At 37.5% G+C, this 21507-nt stretch overlaps 1 protein-coding gene across 12 annotated transcripts in view; it reads left to right on the top strand.

Annotated features, from left to right (window-relative positions):
- The window catches only part of drongo (Arf GTPase activating protein drongo), a 156243-nt gene extending 141076 nt beyond the window's left edge, over positions 1-15167 (top strand). For all 12 annotated transcript variants that reach the window (XM_017609161.1, XM_017609159.1, XM_017609157.1 and 9 more), the window contains 2 exons: positions 14599-14932; positions 14998-15167. In XM_017609161.1, coding sequence (XP_017464650.1) covers positions 14599-14932; positions 14998-15013 — 350 coding nt within the window. In that variant the 3' untranslated portion in view covers positions 15014-15167. The remainder of the gene's footprint in view (positions 1-14598; positions 14933-14997) is intronic.
- Positions 15168-21507: the final 6340 nt, after the last annotated feature.

Genomic DNA, 21507 nt, shown 5'->3' with positions numbered 1-21507 from the left:
AGTTTAGATCCGTTACCATATTAGCATTAATTAAAGCTACCAAATGAAAGGGCAACTCTCTCTTGAGAGTCTTCAAACTTATTTGTTTTAATTCAGAGCTAAGAAAATTTATTGTTAAGGCACTTGTCTCTTTCAATTTTATGCTATCTTTAATTCTACATATTTCCGCATTTATCTCTTCACATAGCTGTCTAACACTACCTCTAAATTTTATATTATTAACTAACAATATTGCAGTTGTAACTGGTGTTGGATCGGCAAACTCATCAATTAAAAGGGCTCTTAATACTTCCCATGTGGTGGGTTGTTCTCTTCTCACTACGTCTAATGCCGGGCCACGAAGAGTACTTACTATGCATTGAAAATAAAATGGTTTTTCGTCTTCACTAAGAGACGCTGACGCTGGCATTAGTGCATTTATGCAATCAACAAACATCGCTAAATAATTTCTGTCCCCATTAAACGGAGCGACCAACTTGATGCTTTGCACTGTACATTCTCTTCTTTGGTTCGCTTCAGCCATTGTTAGTGTTGTTGTTGTTGTCGGTAATTCAGCTATTGACGTTGCTGCTATTGCACTCACCGGTATTACCTCTCTAAGATTTACGTTTGTTTGCAAGGTAGTTGTTGGTGTTGTTGCGACACTCATACACAATAACTGCTGGCAAAGCTCATTAACTTGGTTATCGTACATACGCTTTTCGTTCCCTTTTTGGAATTTCACCAAATGTTCGAAAGACACACAGAGGCTGAATTCTCTCTATTTAGAGGTCATTGAAGGTGAATGTTTTTGGTATACATAAATTTTTTGAAAATTTTATTGATTCGCAATGGTTGATCAGTTTATGGTTTAATTTTCTTTTAATTGAAATTTTTGTTGTAGATATATAATCTGTTATGAAATTAAAGTTTTTTTTTTTGTTTTTTTTTGTTTTTTTTTGTTTTTTGATAGTTCTTTTATGAAAATATCAAAGTTAATACACCAATGGCGAACACTCGGCCAAATAGAGCAAATTAATGCTTTTGTTTGCTTGTCCGCGAGGCACTTGAAACTTTCAATTGTACTTATGCTTTGAACAAATTTCTTTTTATTGTTTTAAATTATTTCGTTTAATTGTTCTTATATTTTCGTCGTGTGTAGGTTCTTACAGTGGACTGCGCCAAAAGCATTTTTTATTAAGTTTTAATTTTAGATAACACTTTATTGATTGAATAGTGACTAACGACTGACTTGAGCAAAACTCAAGGCAGCGAGTCGAACCCTCTCGGTAGAGGAAGAGCAATATGTCACTTGTACATATGTATGTATGGCATTTTACGTCTACGTTTACACAAATATATGGAATTATATCAAACTATAACAAATTTGGAGTATAATAAATATTTAATTTATTTGTTTTTGTTATTTTTTATGGCCTTTATAACAATTATATTCAACAATTTTTATGAGCTCGAGGCCGTTTTCAGTGAAAACTTATTGTGGAAAAGCAACAATAATTTGAAAAAATGGTAGAAGTGATAGCTATTTCGGAAATCACCACATTTCCTCATCAGACTTCTTTCAGTAGGATTCGAACCGACGATCACCACTGACTCAGCCAGTTGCCTACGCACTGTGCTAAGTTTGCCTTGTTAATTCTTGTTGCTTATTTTCCACTATTTCACTTTGCTAAGCCAACTACAATCAAGCGCAGCTATTCCGCTGCAATTCACTTGATCATGTGGTTGTTGGTTTTCTTGGTTTTCGTTAATATTTCTATTATTAGAATGTTTAACTTTTTAGGTGTGCTCGTCCTTAAGTTATTTGTTTTTGTTATTGTTTATGTTTTTGCTGCAGCTGCTTCAAAAGACTCCCGTGTTCAAAGGCTGGTTGTGTAAACACTTGAGATTACGAGGCTTGCTGTAATATTTGCAAATGCACATTAAAAGCCAATTCAGGAAGAGCCGATCTATTGCAGCAGGCACGCTCGCAAAAGCATCAAAAAAGCTGTGCCGCATAAAACGTCAAAAAAAGGAGGAGACTTTTTTAAGACTTCATTGAAAATGTAATGAATGCATTCCCAGTAAAAACTTGCAAGTACTAGCAACAATTCGTAACAATTTTAAGATATTTAATGGACCTATTGCTATGCTCCTTTTTAGCAGAACTTAATTTAGCATTTTCGACAACCGAGCCCCTAACAAAATGTCTACAAGAAAAAAAATATATTAAAAATCAACGCGATTATTTAGCCCCTTTAAACTTGCACATTATTGCCCTGAAATTTAATGGGCTATCAAACTGCATACTCAAAAAAATGCTAAAAACTCTGAATAAAAGTTGAAAATCTAGCTGAAAATTTGCAGATTGTTTATAATTTTTGCACATTTTTTTTGGATTTATATTTTGTTTGTTAATGAGCTTGGCTTTTATGGAATAATAAATAAACATTAAATAAACGAAAGAGAAACAGCCAAAATCGATCAAAATATTGATGGCTTATCACAAGTGTATGTATAAAATGATTTTTATATTAACGACCACTTTACAATGAGTTTTAAATGTGCTCTGTCGAAATGACATTTTAATATACATTACGTACATATCGAGCACTAAACGCCAAAATAACGTAAGCGACAAAATTTTCTTTTTGATGCAGAAATGCATCTAAATGCTCTAGGAATATTTCTGTATCAAAAAGACAATTTTGAAGAAAATGTCGCTTACGTTATTTTGGCGGTTAGGGCTCGATATGTACCTTTGTATACAATAAAAGTTTAATAAGAACAATTTTTTGTACATTCATTGAAAAAGACGTTTTTGGGTAGGAAATGACGTTTTTTCAGGCCAAGAGGGACGTTTTCTCATGCCGAAGACCTGGCAACACTGGCCCTGACTAGCAAAGTACCCGACAGTCGTTCGGGGTAAACAAATAAAAATATAAAACAGTAATACAAATATTCAGTTCAGCATAATTTAAAGGAGACAAACTATTTTCTTTGTTTACATTAAGGCATGAGCGCTACTTTTAACTTTATCGTGCTTTAACTAATATATATTGATCATCACTTGTACTACAAATCTTGTTCCATTATTAATATTAGGTAGATTAAGGTAAAGATCGAATTTCTAAATTAAAATTAGTCTACTAGGGTACATTCCGTTTGGCTGCCTATTCGCTTAGCTGTTTTAGTATAGCTGCACTTTTCTGGTAGAATGCTTAATTCGGAAGGAGTTTTATTCATTATGAATGAACCTTTTTCGTTTAACAGCATCACGGGATTAAAAAACGATTTAATCTTTCCATTTCACAATAATCTAAAGACGGTAAGGTTTAAAAAAAAAAAAAAAAAACAGTTTTAAATATCCGAGTTATCTAACAGATGAATACATATATGTAATTCCCCCTTTTACAAACTCATTTATATACATATACTTTACTCTTAATACCTCCCATAGATACCTATGTCTGAATACCAAATTTCAAGTTCATGTGACTAATGGTTCCCAATTTATGTCTGATTAAAAATTCCACGCCTACAGGATTTGCTACGCCTCCTTTTATAAGCTCATTCATATGCACCTTTCTTTAAGCCCCTACCATAGATATGTCTGCATACCAAATTTAAATTTCACGTGACTTATGGTTTTGAAGTTATAGCTGATAAAATTTTCCACGCCTATAGGATTTGCCACACCATCTTTTACAAACTCATTTATATTTATCTTTTTCTAAGCATCTACCATAGCTATACCTGCTTACCAAATTTCAAGTTCGTGCGACTTATGGTTCCGAAGTTATACGTGATAAAAACTTTCACGATGTGCCACGCTTATACGTACCCTTCTATAAGCACCTACCATTGATATGTCTGCATACTAAATTTCAAGTTAGGTGGGCTTATGGTTCCGAAGTTATAGCTGATAAAAAATTCCGCGCCTATGGGATGTACCACGCCCCCTTTTACAAACTCTTTTATATATGTAGCGACACAGGTAGTTGTGAATAAAACGCTTGCGTCGCTTACTTAACAAAATATCTATTGAATAATTTATTTAAACGAAAAACAAAAGTTTAAGCTAAATACAAATTTACGTAGAGGAGCGAGCATCCGTACAGGTCGACGAGCCAAGTAGAAAAGGAAGGAGATTAGAGCACGCTAGTTAGACGTGTGTATTTTCCAGGCTCGATACTGGAATTTGACATATTGAGCGAAGCTGTCAGCTGTTTACGAGTACGCAGCTCTCAGTGTGTTGAAGAGTTGTCACACGCCTGCCCTTGTTATTTAAATGTTTTACATTACAAAAAAAATTAGATAAATACAATGTATGTGAAATTATAACTAGAATTAGTTAGACGTTATCCGCAAAATGAACATGTGTTGTAGCTTGGCTTGGCGATGCTTCGTCGTCTAGCTCGTAGACAGGCTTAAGTCGATCGAGGGATACTGGGATTCGCTGCCCTTGGGCGTCGACATAAAAATGTTTATCATTGCGCGATATTACACGGTACGGCCCTTCATATGGTGCTGCAAACGATGGTCCGATTTGGCCTTGTCGGATTAAAACATGGGGCAAGTATCAAGTTCCCTGAAACGAAAAATATAACCTTTTCCATGCCGCGACATTTCGACATGTGCTAGCTTGTGAAGGTGATTTCTCAGACTTTTTAGCAGTCCCTGAAGGGGCTGGGCTTTGCTTGCTGGATTAACAAACTAGCCAGGAAGTCGAATAGGCTCACAATAAACCAGCTCAGCGGGAGTTGTTGAAATATCGTTCTTCCATGAGGCGCGTAATCCCATCAGTAAGATTGGTAGTGCGTCAAGCCACGTTTCGTCATGACATAGCCATGCCGACTTCAACTGCCGATGCAAACGATCTACGAGTCCATTGGCTTGAGGATGGGAGGGGGTAGTTTTTAAAAAGTTGTGCGAATTGACGAAACAGGGTAGATTCAAATTGACCACCGCGGTCTGAGGTTATTCTTAGAGGAACACCATACCTTGCGATCCAGTGATAAAATATTGCACGTGCGATTGATTCCGTATTCCCATTTTCTAGAGGTACTGCCTCAGGAAAGCGCGTAAAACGATCCATTATCGTCAAACATTGACGAAAACCTTTAGACGATGGAAGTGCGATCAAGTCTCTGTAGATGTTCAGAACGTTGTGGCGGCAATTGAAATTGGCCGGGAGTTGTGACGACATGGCGCTGAATTTTGTTTCGCTGGCACTCAATGCATGCTCTTGCCCAAGCGCCACAGTCCTTGTTTACAGCAGGCCAGACGTAACGACTTGTTATTAGCTTCTGCGAGCAGCGTACACCGGGATGTGAAAGCGAGTGTAGGGCATCGAACACTGCTTTTCTTAGTGACGAAGAAACGAATGGTCGGACTGTACCTGAAGAGATATCACAGTACAGACTGACGTTGTGCACTGGGAATCTAAGTTTTTGTAATTGAAGCATAGCGTTGGGATTAGTAACGAGCTGTTAAAGCTCTGCATCGGTTTCTTGCGCAGCGGCTATTTGTTGCGGCGAGACGGAAATCGAGACTGCTTCGACACGCGAGTGAGTATCTGCCACAATGTTGTCTTGTCCACTTGCATGTTTTATTTCAGTGGTGAATTGGCCAATCGTGTCTATTTGGCGGATTTGCCATGGAGAAGCGCGTTCTGCTTTCTGTTTAAACACATGTTGCAACGGCTTGTGATCCGTATGGATTACAATATGGCGCCCCTCAAACATGTGTCTGAAATATTTTACGCCTTCGAATATTGCATGGAGTTCACGGTCGTACGTTGGCAACTTGCGAATGGACGCAGGCAACGTCCGACTAAAGAACGCGAGTGGCTGCCAGGCGGCTCTTACACGCTGCTGTAACACAGCGCCAACCGCGGAGTTAGATGCATCAGTGAAGACAGCCAAGTCGGCGTTCATGTTAGGGTGAGCTAGCTCGGCGCATGTTGCTAAGGCCTCCTTGGAACGTTCAAATGCACTTTGAAGTATTGTCGTCCATGCCACTGAACCTTTGATTTTCGGACCCGAAAGAACTTCGTTGAAAGGGGCGAGTAGCTCTGCTGCATTTCTTATAAACTTACGGTAGAAATTTATCATACCCATGTAGGCGCGTAGCTTCTTCACTGTCGCGGGCGGTGATAAGCTTCGAATCGCGTTGACCTTTTCTGGCAGTGGTTTAATTCCACTGCATGTAATGTGGTGACCGAGGAATTTCGCCTCTCTTTGACCAAAGCTAGATTTTGCAGCATTTATAACAAGGCCATAAGCGCTGGAAAATAGTTTTAAGATGCTCGAGGTGTTGCTGCTCGTTATCTGAGGCGACAAAAAGGTCGTCAATTTAAGGGAATACAAATGGGAGATCACGTGTAACTTCGTCCATAAATCGCTGGAAAGTTTGCGCGGCATTTCTGAGTCCGAACGTCATAAACGGGAATTCAAGTAACCCGAAAGGAGTGGTTATCGCAGTTTTTTGAATATCGCTTTCCGCTACCGGAATTTGATTAAATGCTCGGGATATCGGTCACCTGACTTTTTTGGCACCTAGTGCAGTGGTGACGACCACGGGCTATCTGACGGGCGAGCGATTCCCATTTTCAACATTTTTTCGAATTCATCTTTTGCGATTTTTAACTTGCGCGGAGCGAGATGCCGCGCTTTACTTGAAACCGGGGGACCTTCTATCATTTTAATATGGTGTACCGTCGCGTGTTTTGTTTGTTTGAATGCACCGTCCGGTCGACTGATAGATGGGAATTCTTGCAGCAAAGAGATATATGGCGACTGTCCGAGAATCGATCTGATTGCTAAAACTTGGGGTGTACTGCGGACGCGTCCACCCATGCTTATTTCTGTATTTTCGTCACTGATGAGATGGTGTTTCAGGTCGACTAGCAAACCATAGTGGCTTAAAAAATCGGCCCCAATTATCGGCTTCGTAACATCGGCTATGACAAAGCGCCATGTAAAATCGCGTCGTAACCCGAAGTCAAGAGTGAGGGTGTGGTACCCATAGGTTTCAATTGGCAAATCTGTTGCGTAATACAACTGGTAACCTACTGGTACTAGGTGTGTTTTAATTCGGGTGCGAGGAAATACAGATAGATCCGCACCCGTGTCTACAAGGAACTGTGTCCCCGTGGTGCGATCTAATAGGAATAGGCGGCGTGATATTACTGAGGGAGAGTCATTGACCGCCTCTACTGTCCCTCTTTCGAGTTTCCCGAGAACTTATAACCAGGAATACAACGTTGGGCATCTTTACCAAACTTTTTGTGGTAGCGACAGATACCATCTGCTGACAGCCGTGTGCGACTATGTGAGGAATTACGCCTACTACGGTACGAGGTGTTTTCCCTACTGCGATTTCGTTGCGTCTTTACATTTAGTAAGTCTAATCGCTTTCGAAGTTCAGCTATTTCTGCGCGCAAGAACTGCTCTTCAGAAACCGTGGCTATAGAGCGTGAAAAATTTGGCATCACCTCGTGTATTTTGTCTGCTAACCTGCTAAGATCTTCTAAAGGTGCGTTTGGCTGTGCTGTGAGACAAGCACGTGATTGGGGTGGAAGTTGTGACTGCCATTTTGCTTTAAGAACGTTGTCTGGCACGTCTGGGCATAAGCTACGTAGATGGCGAAAAAATTGTGAAGGGGTACGATCCCCGATTTGTTCACCATCTAAGAGTTGGAGCAACTTAGCGTCTTTCGTCTTTGTTAGTCGCTCGATAAGACATTGCTTTAGCATCGTATAGCACCCCTATCTTGTGGCGGGACATAAAATTATGTCTTCTACCTCTGCTGCGGACTGAGTGTCAATAAGCGAGACTGCGTGATGAAATTGGTCGTGCTCGTCGGTAATGAAGCGAATCCTAAACTGTGCTTCTAGCTGGGCGAACCACAAAGCTGGTCGCTCTGCGGAAGAAGGTGGTGCACGTACTCATACATTCCCAGGCATGTTTGTTGGCGATGAGACAGTGTCTGTTTGCATGGGTGGTGCTACTTCGTTAGGTGTTCCGCTGGCATTCATCGGTATTGCTATTGTGTATTTTGCACAATGACGATGGATTTCGATACTTCCAAAAGAATTGGATGAAATCACCAGCTAGCAACGAAATATGTGCGTTGGGCAATAGGATTTCTCTCTACGATACTTTACCGCTGCAAGAAATTGATGCGGTCCTCTTCTTGGTACAGAGGCTCGCAGATAAAAAATATTAAAGTTTTAGAGTATAAACCAATTGAGTTTACAAATATTTCGCGATCACGTCGGGGTCACCAATGTAGCGACACAGGTAGTTGTGAATAAAACGCTTGCGTCGCTTACTTAATAAAATATCTATTGAATTATTTATTTAAGCGAAAAAAAAGTTTAAGCTAAATACAAATTTACGTAGAGGAGCGATCATCCGTACCGGTCGACGAGCCAAGTAGAAAAGGGAGGAGATTAGAGCACGCTAGTTAGACGTGTGTATTTTCCAGGCTCGATACTGGAATTTGACATATTGAGCGAAGCTCTCAGCTGTTTACGAGTACGCAGCCCCCTTTTACAACTCGTTTATACATATCCTCCTAAAAGCATCTACCATTGATATGACTGCATACCAAATTTCAAGTTCGTGAGACTTATGGTGCGGAAGTTATAGCTGATAAAAAATTCCACGCCTATAGGATGTGCCACGCCCCCTTTTGCAAACTCGTTTATTTATACCCTGCTATAAGCACCTACGATTGGTATGTCTGCATACCAAATTTCAGGTTCGTGGGACTTATGGTTCCGAAGTTATAGCTGATAAAAAATTCCACGCCTATGGGATGTGCCACGCCCCCTTTTGCAAACTCGTTTATTTATACCCTGCTATAAGCACCTACGATTGGTATGTCTGCATACCAAATTTCAGGTTCGTGGGACTTATGGTTCCAAAGTATAGCTGATAAAAAATTCCACGCCTATGGGATGTGCCACGCCCCCTTTTGCAAACTCGTTTATTTATACCCTGCTATAAGCACCTACGATTGGTATGTCTGCATACCAAATTTCAGGTTCGTGGGACTTATGGTTCCGAAGTTATAGCTGATAAAAAATTCCACGCCTATGGGATGTGCCACGCCCCCTCTTACAAACTCGTTTATATATACTTGCCTATAAGCATCTACCATTGACATGTCTGCCTACCAAGTTTCAAGTTCATGTGACTTATGGTCTGGAAGTTATGGCTGATTAAAAATTTCACGCCTATGGGAGGTGCCCGCCCCCTTGTCGGATCCAAATTTTTTCACTCTATTATAGGCCCAGGTGTCATGGCAATACTCTGTCAAAATTTTGTTCGATCCTGTCCGTCCGTTTAGACTGCAACCTGACACATACATACATACATACTTTCACAAATATATAGTAGATATGAGAATATATTGCATGGAACTGAATTTGCCATAACTTGACTTTGGAGCCAGCTATCGGGCATCATGGCAGGTGTATTTTTCCTTCTGTAGCGAATTTCTATTCTGAGTTTGAAGCAAATCGGACTATAAATGCGATTTTTAGTATAGCTCGACCCTGCGCACAGTGGTTCGGATCGCAAATCTAGCTGGACGAAACTATTTAAACAAATACTCGTTGATGGATCTTTACACCACTTCTTACCTAGGGGATTTTTGGGTCACTGATTACGAATCTGAAGTCACTTATCAGAAATTCAAAATGGCGGATCCAATATGGCGGACGAAAATTAAAAAAAAATCGGTAGATTTCTATTAAACTGGGTATCTGGGGGTTTTCTGGGTCGCTGATTACATATCTAAAGTCATTTACCAAAAAACAAAAAGGCGGATCCAATATGGCGGACGAAGATTAAAAAAACTCGGTAGATTTCTATGTAACTGGGTATCTGCGGGTTTTCTGTGTTGCTGATTACGAATCTAAAATCATTTACCAAACACTCAAAACGCCAACATGGCAAGCGAAATATTTAAAAAATCTTAACATATGAAAATTTTCTGTTTGTACTTAAAACGATTACAAATTTGTTAAAAATATTTCGCTTTATATTTTTATTTTTATTTTCAGTTCCCAATAACAAATACATTTTAAAATAATTTTATAGAACAGCTAATTCTTTAATATAAACAGTCCGTATTTTATTATTATTTACTCTTAATTACTTTTTCCATAAAAATGTCGTTTGTACTTTGTCAAAAATGTGCAATATTTGAAAAAAACTCAATAAACGTTCGAAAAAATGGAATTTTTTTTTGTTGCTCATATTCTCCATATAAAAAAATCATCGAACATACTTCGTATGGCAGAAAATGACTGACATCGTCAACCAAAAAAATGCCAAAAAACACGAAAAGCCCTAGGTACTTCAAACTTGCACTTTATTTCACTAAAATTTAATGGGCTACAAAACTGCATACCCAATATCGTTATAAGAAACCTAATTAAGAACATCGAAATTTTTGCGAAAGTTTGTTGGTTTTTTTTCAAATATTGCACAAAGTTTGAAACTTGGGTTGATATGTGTTTCGTTAAAGTGCATAGTACATTTTTACGAAAAAATAATTAAGATTAAATAGTAATAAAACAAGTTGTCAAAACTGGTCATTATGTGGGTGTCGTATAGTTATGATAAGCACTAGAATATGTATTATTCTTGACTTTCGTCTTCAACGTCAATGTTTGTTAATTGTGCTTCATTATTATTATTATTATTTTTTATTTACCTAACCAAAGTTTTTATAACTCCAAGTATTTTTCTGTTTTAACACATGCACCCCTTGCAAACTCCATTATGCAAATATTTGTGAGTGCAATTAGCAATATTTTAAGTTAAACTTTAGCTTTTAAAATAGAGTTCTCAAATAGGCGGCGTTGACTTACCTTTTTTTTTGTTTTCATATGTTAATGCTTCAATAAATGCAATTTCTATTTGAATTTATTGTCAGGAATGTATTCCAAGTACCATTAAGTATTTTGAAAACAAAAAAATTTTGACTTTCGTCCAGTTAGATCTGCTATCTGAACCACTGTGCTGCGCCACCTATCGGAAAAGTTAAAAGTTTGTGCACCCCTCCTCCGAAACACCTTTCCAACAAAGCAACAATCGATCGAGTCGGTTAAGAAACAGAGGAGAAAATTGTTTCCAATTCATTCATGCTTGTCTATTTATATATGTATAGATATATGAGAACATATTGCATGGACCTGAATTTGCCATAACTCAACATTGGCTGTCTCCCTTTGATTGTGGAATGAAAGTACATTGTGAAGATACGTTACTATGAATATAGAAGTATTACACATGTACATATATGGTCAAAGTTAACTCCAAATGTTCAATGTGGACGATTGTGTTTTACAAAAAGCTCTTTTTAACCGAATTCACAAAAAGGAGAAAGGTTATAAATTCGTCGGAATATTTTTTTCTTTTTATGTATGTTACCGCATAACTTTGGACCACGTTAACCGATTTCTATAATTATTTTTTAAATGAAAGATGTTACCTCACAGGTGGTCAATATTATATTAGTTTGGTTTAAATCCGATCATCAGATCATGAAGAAATTAACGATAATCTTAAATTTTTATATGAGAACTAGCAAATGTCCGCTTGCTTCGCGGCGCCTAATAAGATCTTTTCGTTGGCCAATTCAAAAATAGCGTTTAAAAGCAAAAACAGTCTGTAAAGTAAACATTTTTAGTTTAAATTGAAGCGGCTCTAAAACGGAATNGTTCCCAATTAATTCATGCTTGCCTATTTATATATAGACTAGCAAATGCCCGCTTGCTTCGCGGCGCCTAATAAGATATTTTGCGTTGGCCAATTCAAAAATAGCGTTTAAAAGCAAAAACAGTCTGTAAAGTAAACATTTTTAGTTTAAATTGAAGCGGCTCTAAAACGGAATCCTCCTCACACTTATGCCAAGAATAGAAGCGCTGTGATACCATATGGAATACTAATCCCTTTCGATGTAATGCGTTTTACCTATGGTCTTATTTCCACCTGTGAGATCTTTGCCAAGCGTGCGTAATATTCTTCTATGATCCTGCAACTTCAGCATTGGTCAGGTGTACAATGTAAGCCAATAAAAGTCCTTATACGGACACGTAAGAGCACAGATGAGCGTTTTCAATTATAGGAGGGCCAAGAATCCTCGCTGCCACACAGGATGAAAAGTTTCCGCGTACATTGGCTAAATGAGTCGTGTGATCTCATGAATATCGTTCAAATGAAGCCATTGATATACCTATCGTGTTCCTTCTTGGGCAGATGTGGTCGAATCTTTTCTTGTCAATTCTCCACTTTTACAATTCGTCTTAATATTTATGAATTGGTTTCTTTGAGTCTTACTACCGAAATAAGGGCCGCCTCGAGCAACTTTGTCAATCGGAGGTAGATGCAAGATCACGCTTACACAGTCTTACGGTCCTTATATGCATACTTAAATGCATCCTTGATTAAGCCATCTGAAAAGTAAATTCGTCTAAGATAAACATAGGGCCAAAGCGGGGGTTTCTACATATTTCGGGTGCAGCGTCATCTATTGGGTCCCTTTATCCCGAATTATGAATTCCAATCAGATTTTATAAAAAATACGGATTTTCTAAATACCTAAACTCCAGCGGTCAATTTTTAGCAAAGGAATTTTTCATCATACATTAATAAATACGACTTTTATAAGTAACTCTACTCCAGCGCCACCAGCCTGTTTTCTAGTAGGACCATATACATATGCAAGGTATAACCTTAGACAATTTGACTGGGCTCTATTGAGTGGTTTTTGAGTTTAGTCCGAAAAACGGAAAGGGCTATCATTTTATGTTCCTTATCCTGAGTTTCGCCGGAAAAAAAAATCACGCGAAAATTTTGATTCCCCCCATAGTAAGTACATGGAAACCAAAAGCGAAAAGTGAACCGGTTCAGGGAAGATGAAACTCATGATAAGGCTGAATATTTTTCGAATGAAAAAAATCATCATGTAAGTAATAAACGTTTCGAATGTGTATTAACAAAATAGGTCCATAAATACGACTTTTATAAATAACTCGACTCCCGCGCCCGCGCGTTTTATGGTAGCCTATAATAGGACCATATATGCAAGGTATAACCTCTGAAAAATTTACTGAAATCTATGCAGTAGTTTTTGAGTTAACTCCGAACAACGAAAACGGCTATTATTTTATATATATAGATTGAAGTCGGTTTTATTTTTTGCTTAAAAATTACTTGTTCATTTAACAAGTTAAAAGGGCCAATTTGAATGCTAAATGTGATTGTATTTTCAAAAGCTTCATCAAACGAACCAAACTACCAAAGGAAAATTAAACTACCAATTTTGGTCCGACCACGGGCCGGACCGCCGCTATGCTGGGCACTTTCAAAATTATGTACTAACATACATATACATATGGTATGTACACATATTTTTTTTTTCAAACATATCCGTCCGTTTAACTTGTTGATGAACTAATTTTATTGTTATTTTTTCAAAATGGTCAATCCAAAATGGCGTAGATGGCCATAAAGGCAAACTCAAAACGGTCATAAAATCAGTTGACATTAGCTAATTAGAGAGTAAATAATAAGTTAAGTGTCAAAACGTGCCAAAAGTGCCCAGGGCTTTGAGGAACGCAAAAAACACATTTCGTGACCGGAATCAACAAATCAGCTATTTGATTTGTTTTTATTTTTGCGATTTGGCAAGTGCGGAAAACAGTTAAAGTTTATTCAATTGAAATTTCAATTTAGCTTTATCACTAGTTTTTCATTTTACATCCTTTATTTCGTTTGCAAAATATGGAAAATACATGAAACGAATATGAAAGAAAAACAATGATTTTATGTTTAATTAGCAAATACCGACATTTTCTGAAACTTTAGTAGTATTTTCCATTTTTGTGTTTTATAAAATTTGCTTTCAGATGTAAACAAACAAAAGCGGTCGTAGCAATTTGAATTTTTGCACATTTGTGCCCGGAAAAAAGTCCGGCTGTTTAAGGAACGAAGAAGAAGACTTTTACGATCCAAAAGTGGAACGTATTCGCTCTCTATTACCCATTTTTCTATCGTGAGGAACACCTTCTGGGCTGTTTTGGGCATCGTGTGGAACAGTCCTATTGTTACCAATTCAAACGGACATACGGCCGATTGATGTGGTCATAATGTCAATTTCCAATATGGACATAGGCCTTATGTCACCCGACCAAAATTTTTTTTAATGTAATGGCACTTTTTTACTTTATCATTCAATTGTAAAATTTGAAAGTTGATCTATTGCTCAATAAGACATGCTAAATCACTTTCAGTTGAGAAATAACACAAATTTGGCTTATTGTCGTTTGCCTTATAGCATTCCCCGTAGAAATATACACCGCTGTTAATAAAAAACCTTTTTCTATAATTTTTTTGGGATGATACTTTGACCAGAGATCGAACCTTGGTCTTTCGGAGTGGGAGTGCGCATCTCTAACCGTTGGGGTACAGCGGACGAATAGCGAAACTCAATAATTTTAATAATTTTACGCCGAATGTATTTATTGAAAACACATTGATCTAAAATTAAGGCATCAAAAATTAATTGCACATATTTATTTCACGCTATTTTTAGATGGCATACATAGTGTAGCTAACTCCTTCAAGAATGAGCAGGCAAATCCGTTCCACGGTACTTCTCCAACAAAAGCACAAAACTATTTTAGTCAAATGGCAGTGATATCGAAGGGCAATGACATAACTTCACAGCAACCAACAACAAACACACACTGTCACAGTATTAGTAATAATAATGCAATAGCGACAACGTGTACTGCGGCTGACATGTTTCATCTCACCGTAGTGGCGTCTGGTCCGAGCGGCTGTGGATTCAGGTTGGGTGCACCACAACCAACGGCGATAACAGCCACTGCCGCGGCGGCGGGAGAAAATTCGAAAATCCATTTACTGTGAGTAAATAATTCCTTTTTAATTTGCTCAAATTAATTAATTAATGCATTCCTTTTGTTCATAGGCAACCAGCACATTGAACTCCAACAATCCGTTTTTATGAAATAGTTGCGGCAGTAATAATGAGTCAGAGATGAAGCACTACTAAATACATATTAAAATAAATGGTCTTGCAAATACAAATCTGTATAGCTATGTATACAATATATTAGGAATAAATTACAAATTAAATAATTAGAAATTAAAGAAAGGAAACGAGTTGGGCAGTGAGATTGAGATTTTAATAAAAAAAAAAATCGGACTTTTTCATGTATTTTCTTTACCTGCATGTACAAACAAGGCTATACTTAATAATTTTTTTCTTTAAAATACCTCCAGATAGTTGCTTTACTATATTCAAAGGCAATGTATTTAAAAGATATTAAGGAACCATTATAAAATTATAAATATTTTGAGATTTTTAACTTTTCGATATTTTCATCCCTAAATTTGACTATTTGCGGTGAAAAAATTGTTCTGAGCTATAACTGAGACACGCTAGAATGTAATTAATAGATTTAAATTTACGAGCATGCTGGCCTTGTTACTCACCAACAGTGATCGGACTTCTACCACATTGTGGTAGATCTGTCACTTTTTTGAGCATCTACCACTCAAGGTCTGAAATCTAACACTTATTCGCGGTTTTGAGTAGTTTTATTTTTGCTCGACATAATTTTTTTAATTTTAAGAGCAAAAATTGTCCAACACTAAACACAATCAGCCCTGTTCTGTTTCGGATTGTTGATGTTCTGCATTCCGACAATCGGAAATTATTTCCGATTCGGCCTTGTTCTACATTTTGATCCACTTGGAATCGGAATTCTATCGGAAATTTGATGTTCTGCATTCCGATTATCGGAAATATTTTATCGGAAATGTTCCGATCAGCTAAAAGCCAGGGGAATAGAAAAGAATCAAAACGAAAAACAAAAATATAACTGTTAACGGTCAAAGGAAAAATTTTGAAGTCAGCGAACAGCAAAAAATGTAAAAAAAGAAAATAAAAGTGGTAATTATTAAAATGCAGGGGAAAGCACAAGACGGCGGAGCAAAGCAAAAATATGCTGGACTTCATGGAAATAAATCCAGACATAGCCAAGGGCTTCTTCAAAGGAGATAAAGTGGCTCTTGAGGAAAAGTGGCGCCAACTAACGGAGTCATTGAATAGCCAAGGACCACCAATAAAAACACAAACGAGTGGAAGAAGGTAAAATATTATTGTGATTATAAGGACAACAATATTAGATTTTTTGCAACTAGACCTGGACTGACTGGAAAAGTGAAGTGAGGAAGAAATTGGCACACAACAGAAGAGAGGCTGTGGCTACCGGAGGTGGCCCATTTATAAAGTACATCCTAATAAACACCGAAAACGAGGTTTTAAGAACCCCAATTTTTCGTTCAACTATATTACGTGCCGAAGAATGTGTTTTGTTAAACGCGTGTTGTATAGACCGTGGTTCTGGATTTCTATATGGTGTTAATAGAAAAGGTTCCAGAGCATACCCGGTATCGCCCAATAACAACGAATTGTGATCACCATCTCGATACTTCGTCATGAAAAAGTGTCTTGTACTGCTCATGCTCCATATAAAGGAGTCATGACTAGAACCGGGATGACAAGCATCAATAGCTCTAATAACCATATTATGATCGCAAATCTGAAATAAATAAGAAACAAATTTTACGAAAACTTGTTCCATATAAAATCGAGTAATTGTGGCAACTTACAATCATTGCATTAATGCTCAAATTTCCTTTTCGGTTTAAAAAAGCAGACCCATCTTGTGGTTGCAATAGCTTGACGTTCGTGCCGTCAATACATCCAATCACACCCGGTATACCAAATTGTTCGTAGAAAGAAATTTTGTCGGCTCTTTTCTCTTGCTCAGAGATAAACAATTTTATTTACTTTGAGCAAAGTCTCCGCTCCATGAGCGCAATTATTTATGAAATTATCTTGGAGACGGTGCTCCTTCCCAAAGCGATGCTTAAGTCCACTCCTGCAGACCTTTGATACCCACCTTCGGTGAGGAATCGCAGCGTTGCTCCCAACGTCAACACTGCGTGAATGGAGCTTCTTTGTACAAAAGGCTGCAAGTCTCTCAAAATCATGAGGAACGCTTGTTTATTTAGTCTAAAGAGTGCAATAAAGCTGTAAAATATAAATTAATAGTTTGAAATGGCGTTAGTATAAAAAAACCTTTTATACTACTAACACTGAGTCCGGTATTCCATGGGATTGCTGTGATTGCGCAAAATTTTTCGCTTCACTTTTTCAGATGTTTGCTGCTCATTATTCAGCAAAATCGCCAATAAAATAATTGAACTCATGTTTATTTTCTCGGTTTTATTTATCCAAATGAAGTTGACACACTTCAAAACAAAGTTAACAGATTTGAGGTTTGTTCCTTTTTTATACGATCGGATTCGATATTAACTTCGAAACAAAAGTTCCGATCGGATTGTGGAACACCATTTCAATTCCGAGTCGGCTTTAAGAGGGTTAAAAACACCGACTCATCTTTCATTTGATATGAGTTTCATGAAAATCAATGGGGATTAAGTACCTCAAAAGTGTACCAATAAAATTATGTTTGCGTATTAATATATAAGGTGACATGTTGCTTCTCTAACTGATATTCGGGCCGAACTTGTACCAATCAGGACTGTAAATAGTGTGTTTTTTTAATATTTGGCTCAAGGTGGCTCTTAGAGGGTTAAAAACTAAATTCGGCACATCTACGCCAATTCCTCTTTCTTTTGATATGAGTTTCATGAAAATCAATGGGGATTAAGTACCTCAAATGTGCACCACAAAAATCATGTTTGCGTATTAATATATAAGAAGATGTCATGTTGCTTCTCTAACTGATATTCGGGCTGAACTTGTACCAATCAGAACTGTAAATAGTCTGTAAAATTCGGCACATCTACGCCAACTCCTCTTTCTTTTGATATGAGTTTCCNTTCTTTTGATATGAGTTTCATGAAAATCAATGGGGATTAAGTACCTCAAATGTGCACCACAAAAATCATGTTTGCGTATTAATATATAAGAATATGTCATGTTGCTTCTCTAACTGATATTCGGGCTGAACTTGTACCAATCAGGACTGTAAATAGGTGTTTTTGAATATTTCGGTCAAAGTGGCTCTTAGAGGGATAAAAACTAAATTCGGCCCATCTACACCACCTCCTCTTTCTTTTGATATGAGTTTCATGAAAATTAATGGGGNGGGCTGAACTTGTACCAATCAGGACTGTAAATAGGTGTTTTTGAATATTTCGGTCAAAGTGGCTCTTAGAGGGATAAAAACTAAATTCGGCCCATCTACACCACCTCCTCTTTCTTTTGATATGAGTTTCATGAAAATTAATGGGGATTAAGTACTTCAAAAGTGTACGACAAAAATCATGTTTGCGTATTAATATATCTACTATATATTTGTGGAAGTATGTATGTATGTATGTGCTAGTTTGCAGCCTAAACGGACGGACAGAATCGAAAAAAATTTTGACAGAGTATTGCCATGACACCTGGGGCTATAATAGGGAATNTAAGTACTTCAAAAGTGTACGACAAAAATCATGTTTGCGTATTAATATATCTACTATATATATGTGCTAGTTTGCAGCCTAAACGGACGGACAGAATCGAAAAAAATTTTGACAGAGTATTGCCATGACACCTGGGGCTATAATAGGGAATAAAATTGGGATTCGACAAGGGGGCGTGGCACCTCCCATAGGCGTGAAATTTTTAATCAGCCATAACTTCGAAACTATAAGTCACATGAACTTGAAATTTGGTATATGGTAGGTGCTTACAGTAGAGTATATATATAAATGACTTTGTAAAAGTGGGCGTGGCACATCCCATAGGCGTGAAATTTGTTATCAATCAATAACTTCGGAACCATAAGTCACATGAACTTGAAATTTGATATACAGTCATATATATGGTAGGTGCTTATAGTATGGTATAAATAAATGAGTTTGTAGAAGTGGGCGTGGCACATCCAATAGGCGTGGAATATTTTATCAGCTATAAATCCGAAACTATAAGTCATATGAACTTGAAAGTTGTTATTCAGTCATACATATGGTAGGTGCTTATAGTAGGGTATATATGAATGAGGTTGTAAAAGTGGGCGTGGCACATCCCATAGGAATATTTTATCAGCTATAACTCCGGAACTATTAGCCACATGAACTTGAAATTTGGTATGCAGACATAACTATAGTAGGTGCTTGCAGTAAAGTATATATAACGAGGTTTGTAAAAGGGGGCGTGGCACATCCCATAGGCGTGGAAATTTTTATCAACTATAATACATGAAATTGAAATTAGGTATGCAGACATATCTGCGGTAGGTGCTTACAGTAGGCTATATATACATGAGTTTGTAAAAAGGGGCGTGGCACAGCCCATAGGCGTGGACCCTTTTATCAACTATAACTCGGGAACCATAAGTCCCAAGAACTTGAAATTTGGTGTGCAGGCAATCTTCGGTAGGCGCTTTAAGTAAGGCATATATAACTGAGTGGAACATCTATAGGCGTGGAAAATTCGTAATCATATGTCACGTGAAATTGAAATTTGGTACGCAGACGTATCTATAGTAGGTGCTTATAGTAGGCTATATATAAGTGGGTTTNACATCCCATAGGCGTGGAAAATTCGTAATCATATGTCACGTGAAATTGAAATTTGGTACGCAGACGTATCTATAGTAGGTGCTTATAGTAGGCTATATATAAGTGGGTTTGTAAAAGGGGGAGCGGCACGTTCCATAACCTGGAATGTTTTATCAGCTATAACTCCGGAGCTATAAGTCGCTTGAACTTTGAAATTTCGTACGCAGCCATTTTAATGGTAGGTACTTATATTAGGGTATATATAAATGAGTTTGGAAAAGAGTGCATGGCACATCCAATAGGCATGGAATTTTTTATCAGCTATAACTTCTGAACTATAAGTCCCACGAACTTGAAATTTAGTATGCAGATATATCAATGGTAGGTGCTTATATATAAATGGGTTTGTAAAAGGGGGCGTGGTACATCCCGTAGGCGTGGAAAATTTTATCAGCTATAATTTCAAAACCATAAGTCAAATGAAATTGAAATTTGGTACGCAAACGTATCTATGGAAGGTGCTTATAATAGGGTATCTTAATATATAAAAGTGTCACTGTGTTCGTTTACGCTAATCTCCGATACCGCTTAACCGATTTCAATGAAATTTTGTGGGTGTGTATTATCGGTTCCAACTTAAAAGATAGGATAGTTGTGAACCCGAGAAAAAATATTTTTTTTTCATCGACATTTTTTCTATGCTTCTCGCATCGTGCTTATCTAATATACATATACAAATCGAACTCTTCCTAAACGGCTCGACCGATATTTATGAAATTTTTTGTGTTATATATGGTAGGTATGAGAATCGGATGTAAAGTATATTTCATACCGCTAGGCGCAGGGGGCGTGGCACCTCCCATACAAACCGAATTTTTCATATTGCACATCTCTGGAAGTGTTCATGGTAGACTACTCGAATATGGCATGGAGATATATGAAAACATTTGCATATTCATGGATAAAAATTGCGGTTATTGGAAACATTACGTGGCACTTCCCACACAAACCGAATTTTTCATACTACATATCCCGGAAAATGTTCATGGAAGAGGTCTCGAACTTGGTATGGAGATATTTGAAAGCAATCGCATACTCATGGAGATAAATTGTGGTTATCGGAAAAGGAGGCGTGGCACTTCCCATACACATCGAATTTTTCATACTGCATATCTCTGAATGTTTTCATGGAAGAGTACTGGAACTTGGTATGTACAAGATATATAAAACGTGACTGGTCATGAAGAAAAGTTGGGGCTATTGGAAAAAGGGACGTGGCACCTCCCATGGTAAATTACTCGAAAATGGTATAGAGATATATGAAATCAATCCCATGCTCTTAGAGAAAATTGGGGTTATTTGAAAAGGGGACGTGGCGCCTTTCAACCACACTGAAACTATTACGTATCTTTGTATGCATGTACAGTTTTTCTAAGTTATTTAAGACGGCAAATATGCGTTCTGACAACCACCAAACCGTAATATTAGAAGACAAATGCGTCACTAAAAATCATGAACGTGATCTCTTGGTGAAAATGTTGGACCTAAGTGTCTCAATACACGGTTTTAATTTTAAACTTTTTGGACTACATATATGACCAAACTACATAAATTCAGTTTCAAATACAATCCTTATGAATTAAAAAAAGAGGGTTCATACGTATGTTGGGTTTAGAATTTAAACAGTTCGGTTTAAATTTTAAACCCAAACATTTTCATAATTAAGAATAAAAAATAAAAATAAAATTTCCTGCTCCGTCTGATGGGGATTGAACCCGGACAGCCTTAGTAGCAACCAATTGTATCAAGCAGCTTTGCACACTCAGCTACAGCCACGCATGTAAATGTGCTTTCATATGTTGAGTTTGAATCAACACCACATTTCGCTGTG

Source organism: Rhagoletis zephyria, unplaced genomic scaffold, assembly GCF_001687245.7.
Source record: "Rhagoletis zephyria isolate East Lansing unplaced genomic scaffold, Rhagoletis_zephyria_1.1 Rzeph_scaffold_00195, whole genome shotgun sequence".
NCBI lineage: Eukaryota > Metazoa > Arthropoda > Insecta > Diptera > Tephritidae > Rhagoletis > Rhagoletis zephyria.
Note: the sequence above shows the minus strand (reverse complement) of the source record. Positions and strands in the feature narration are given on the sequence as shown.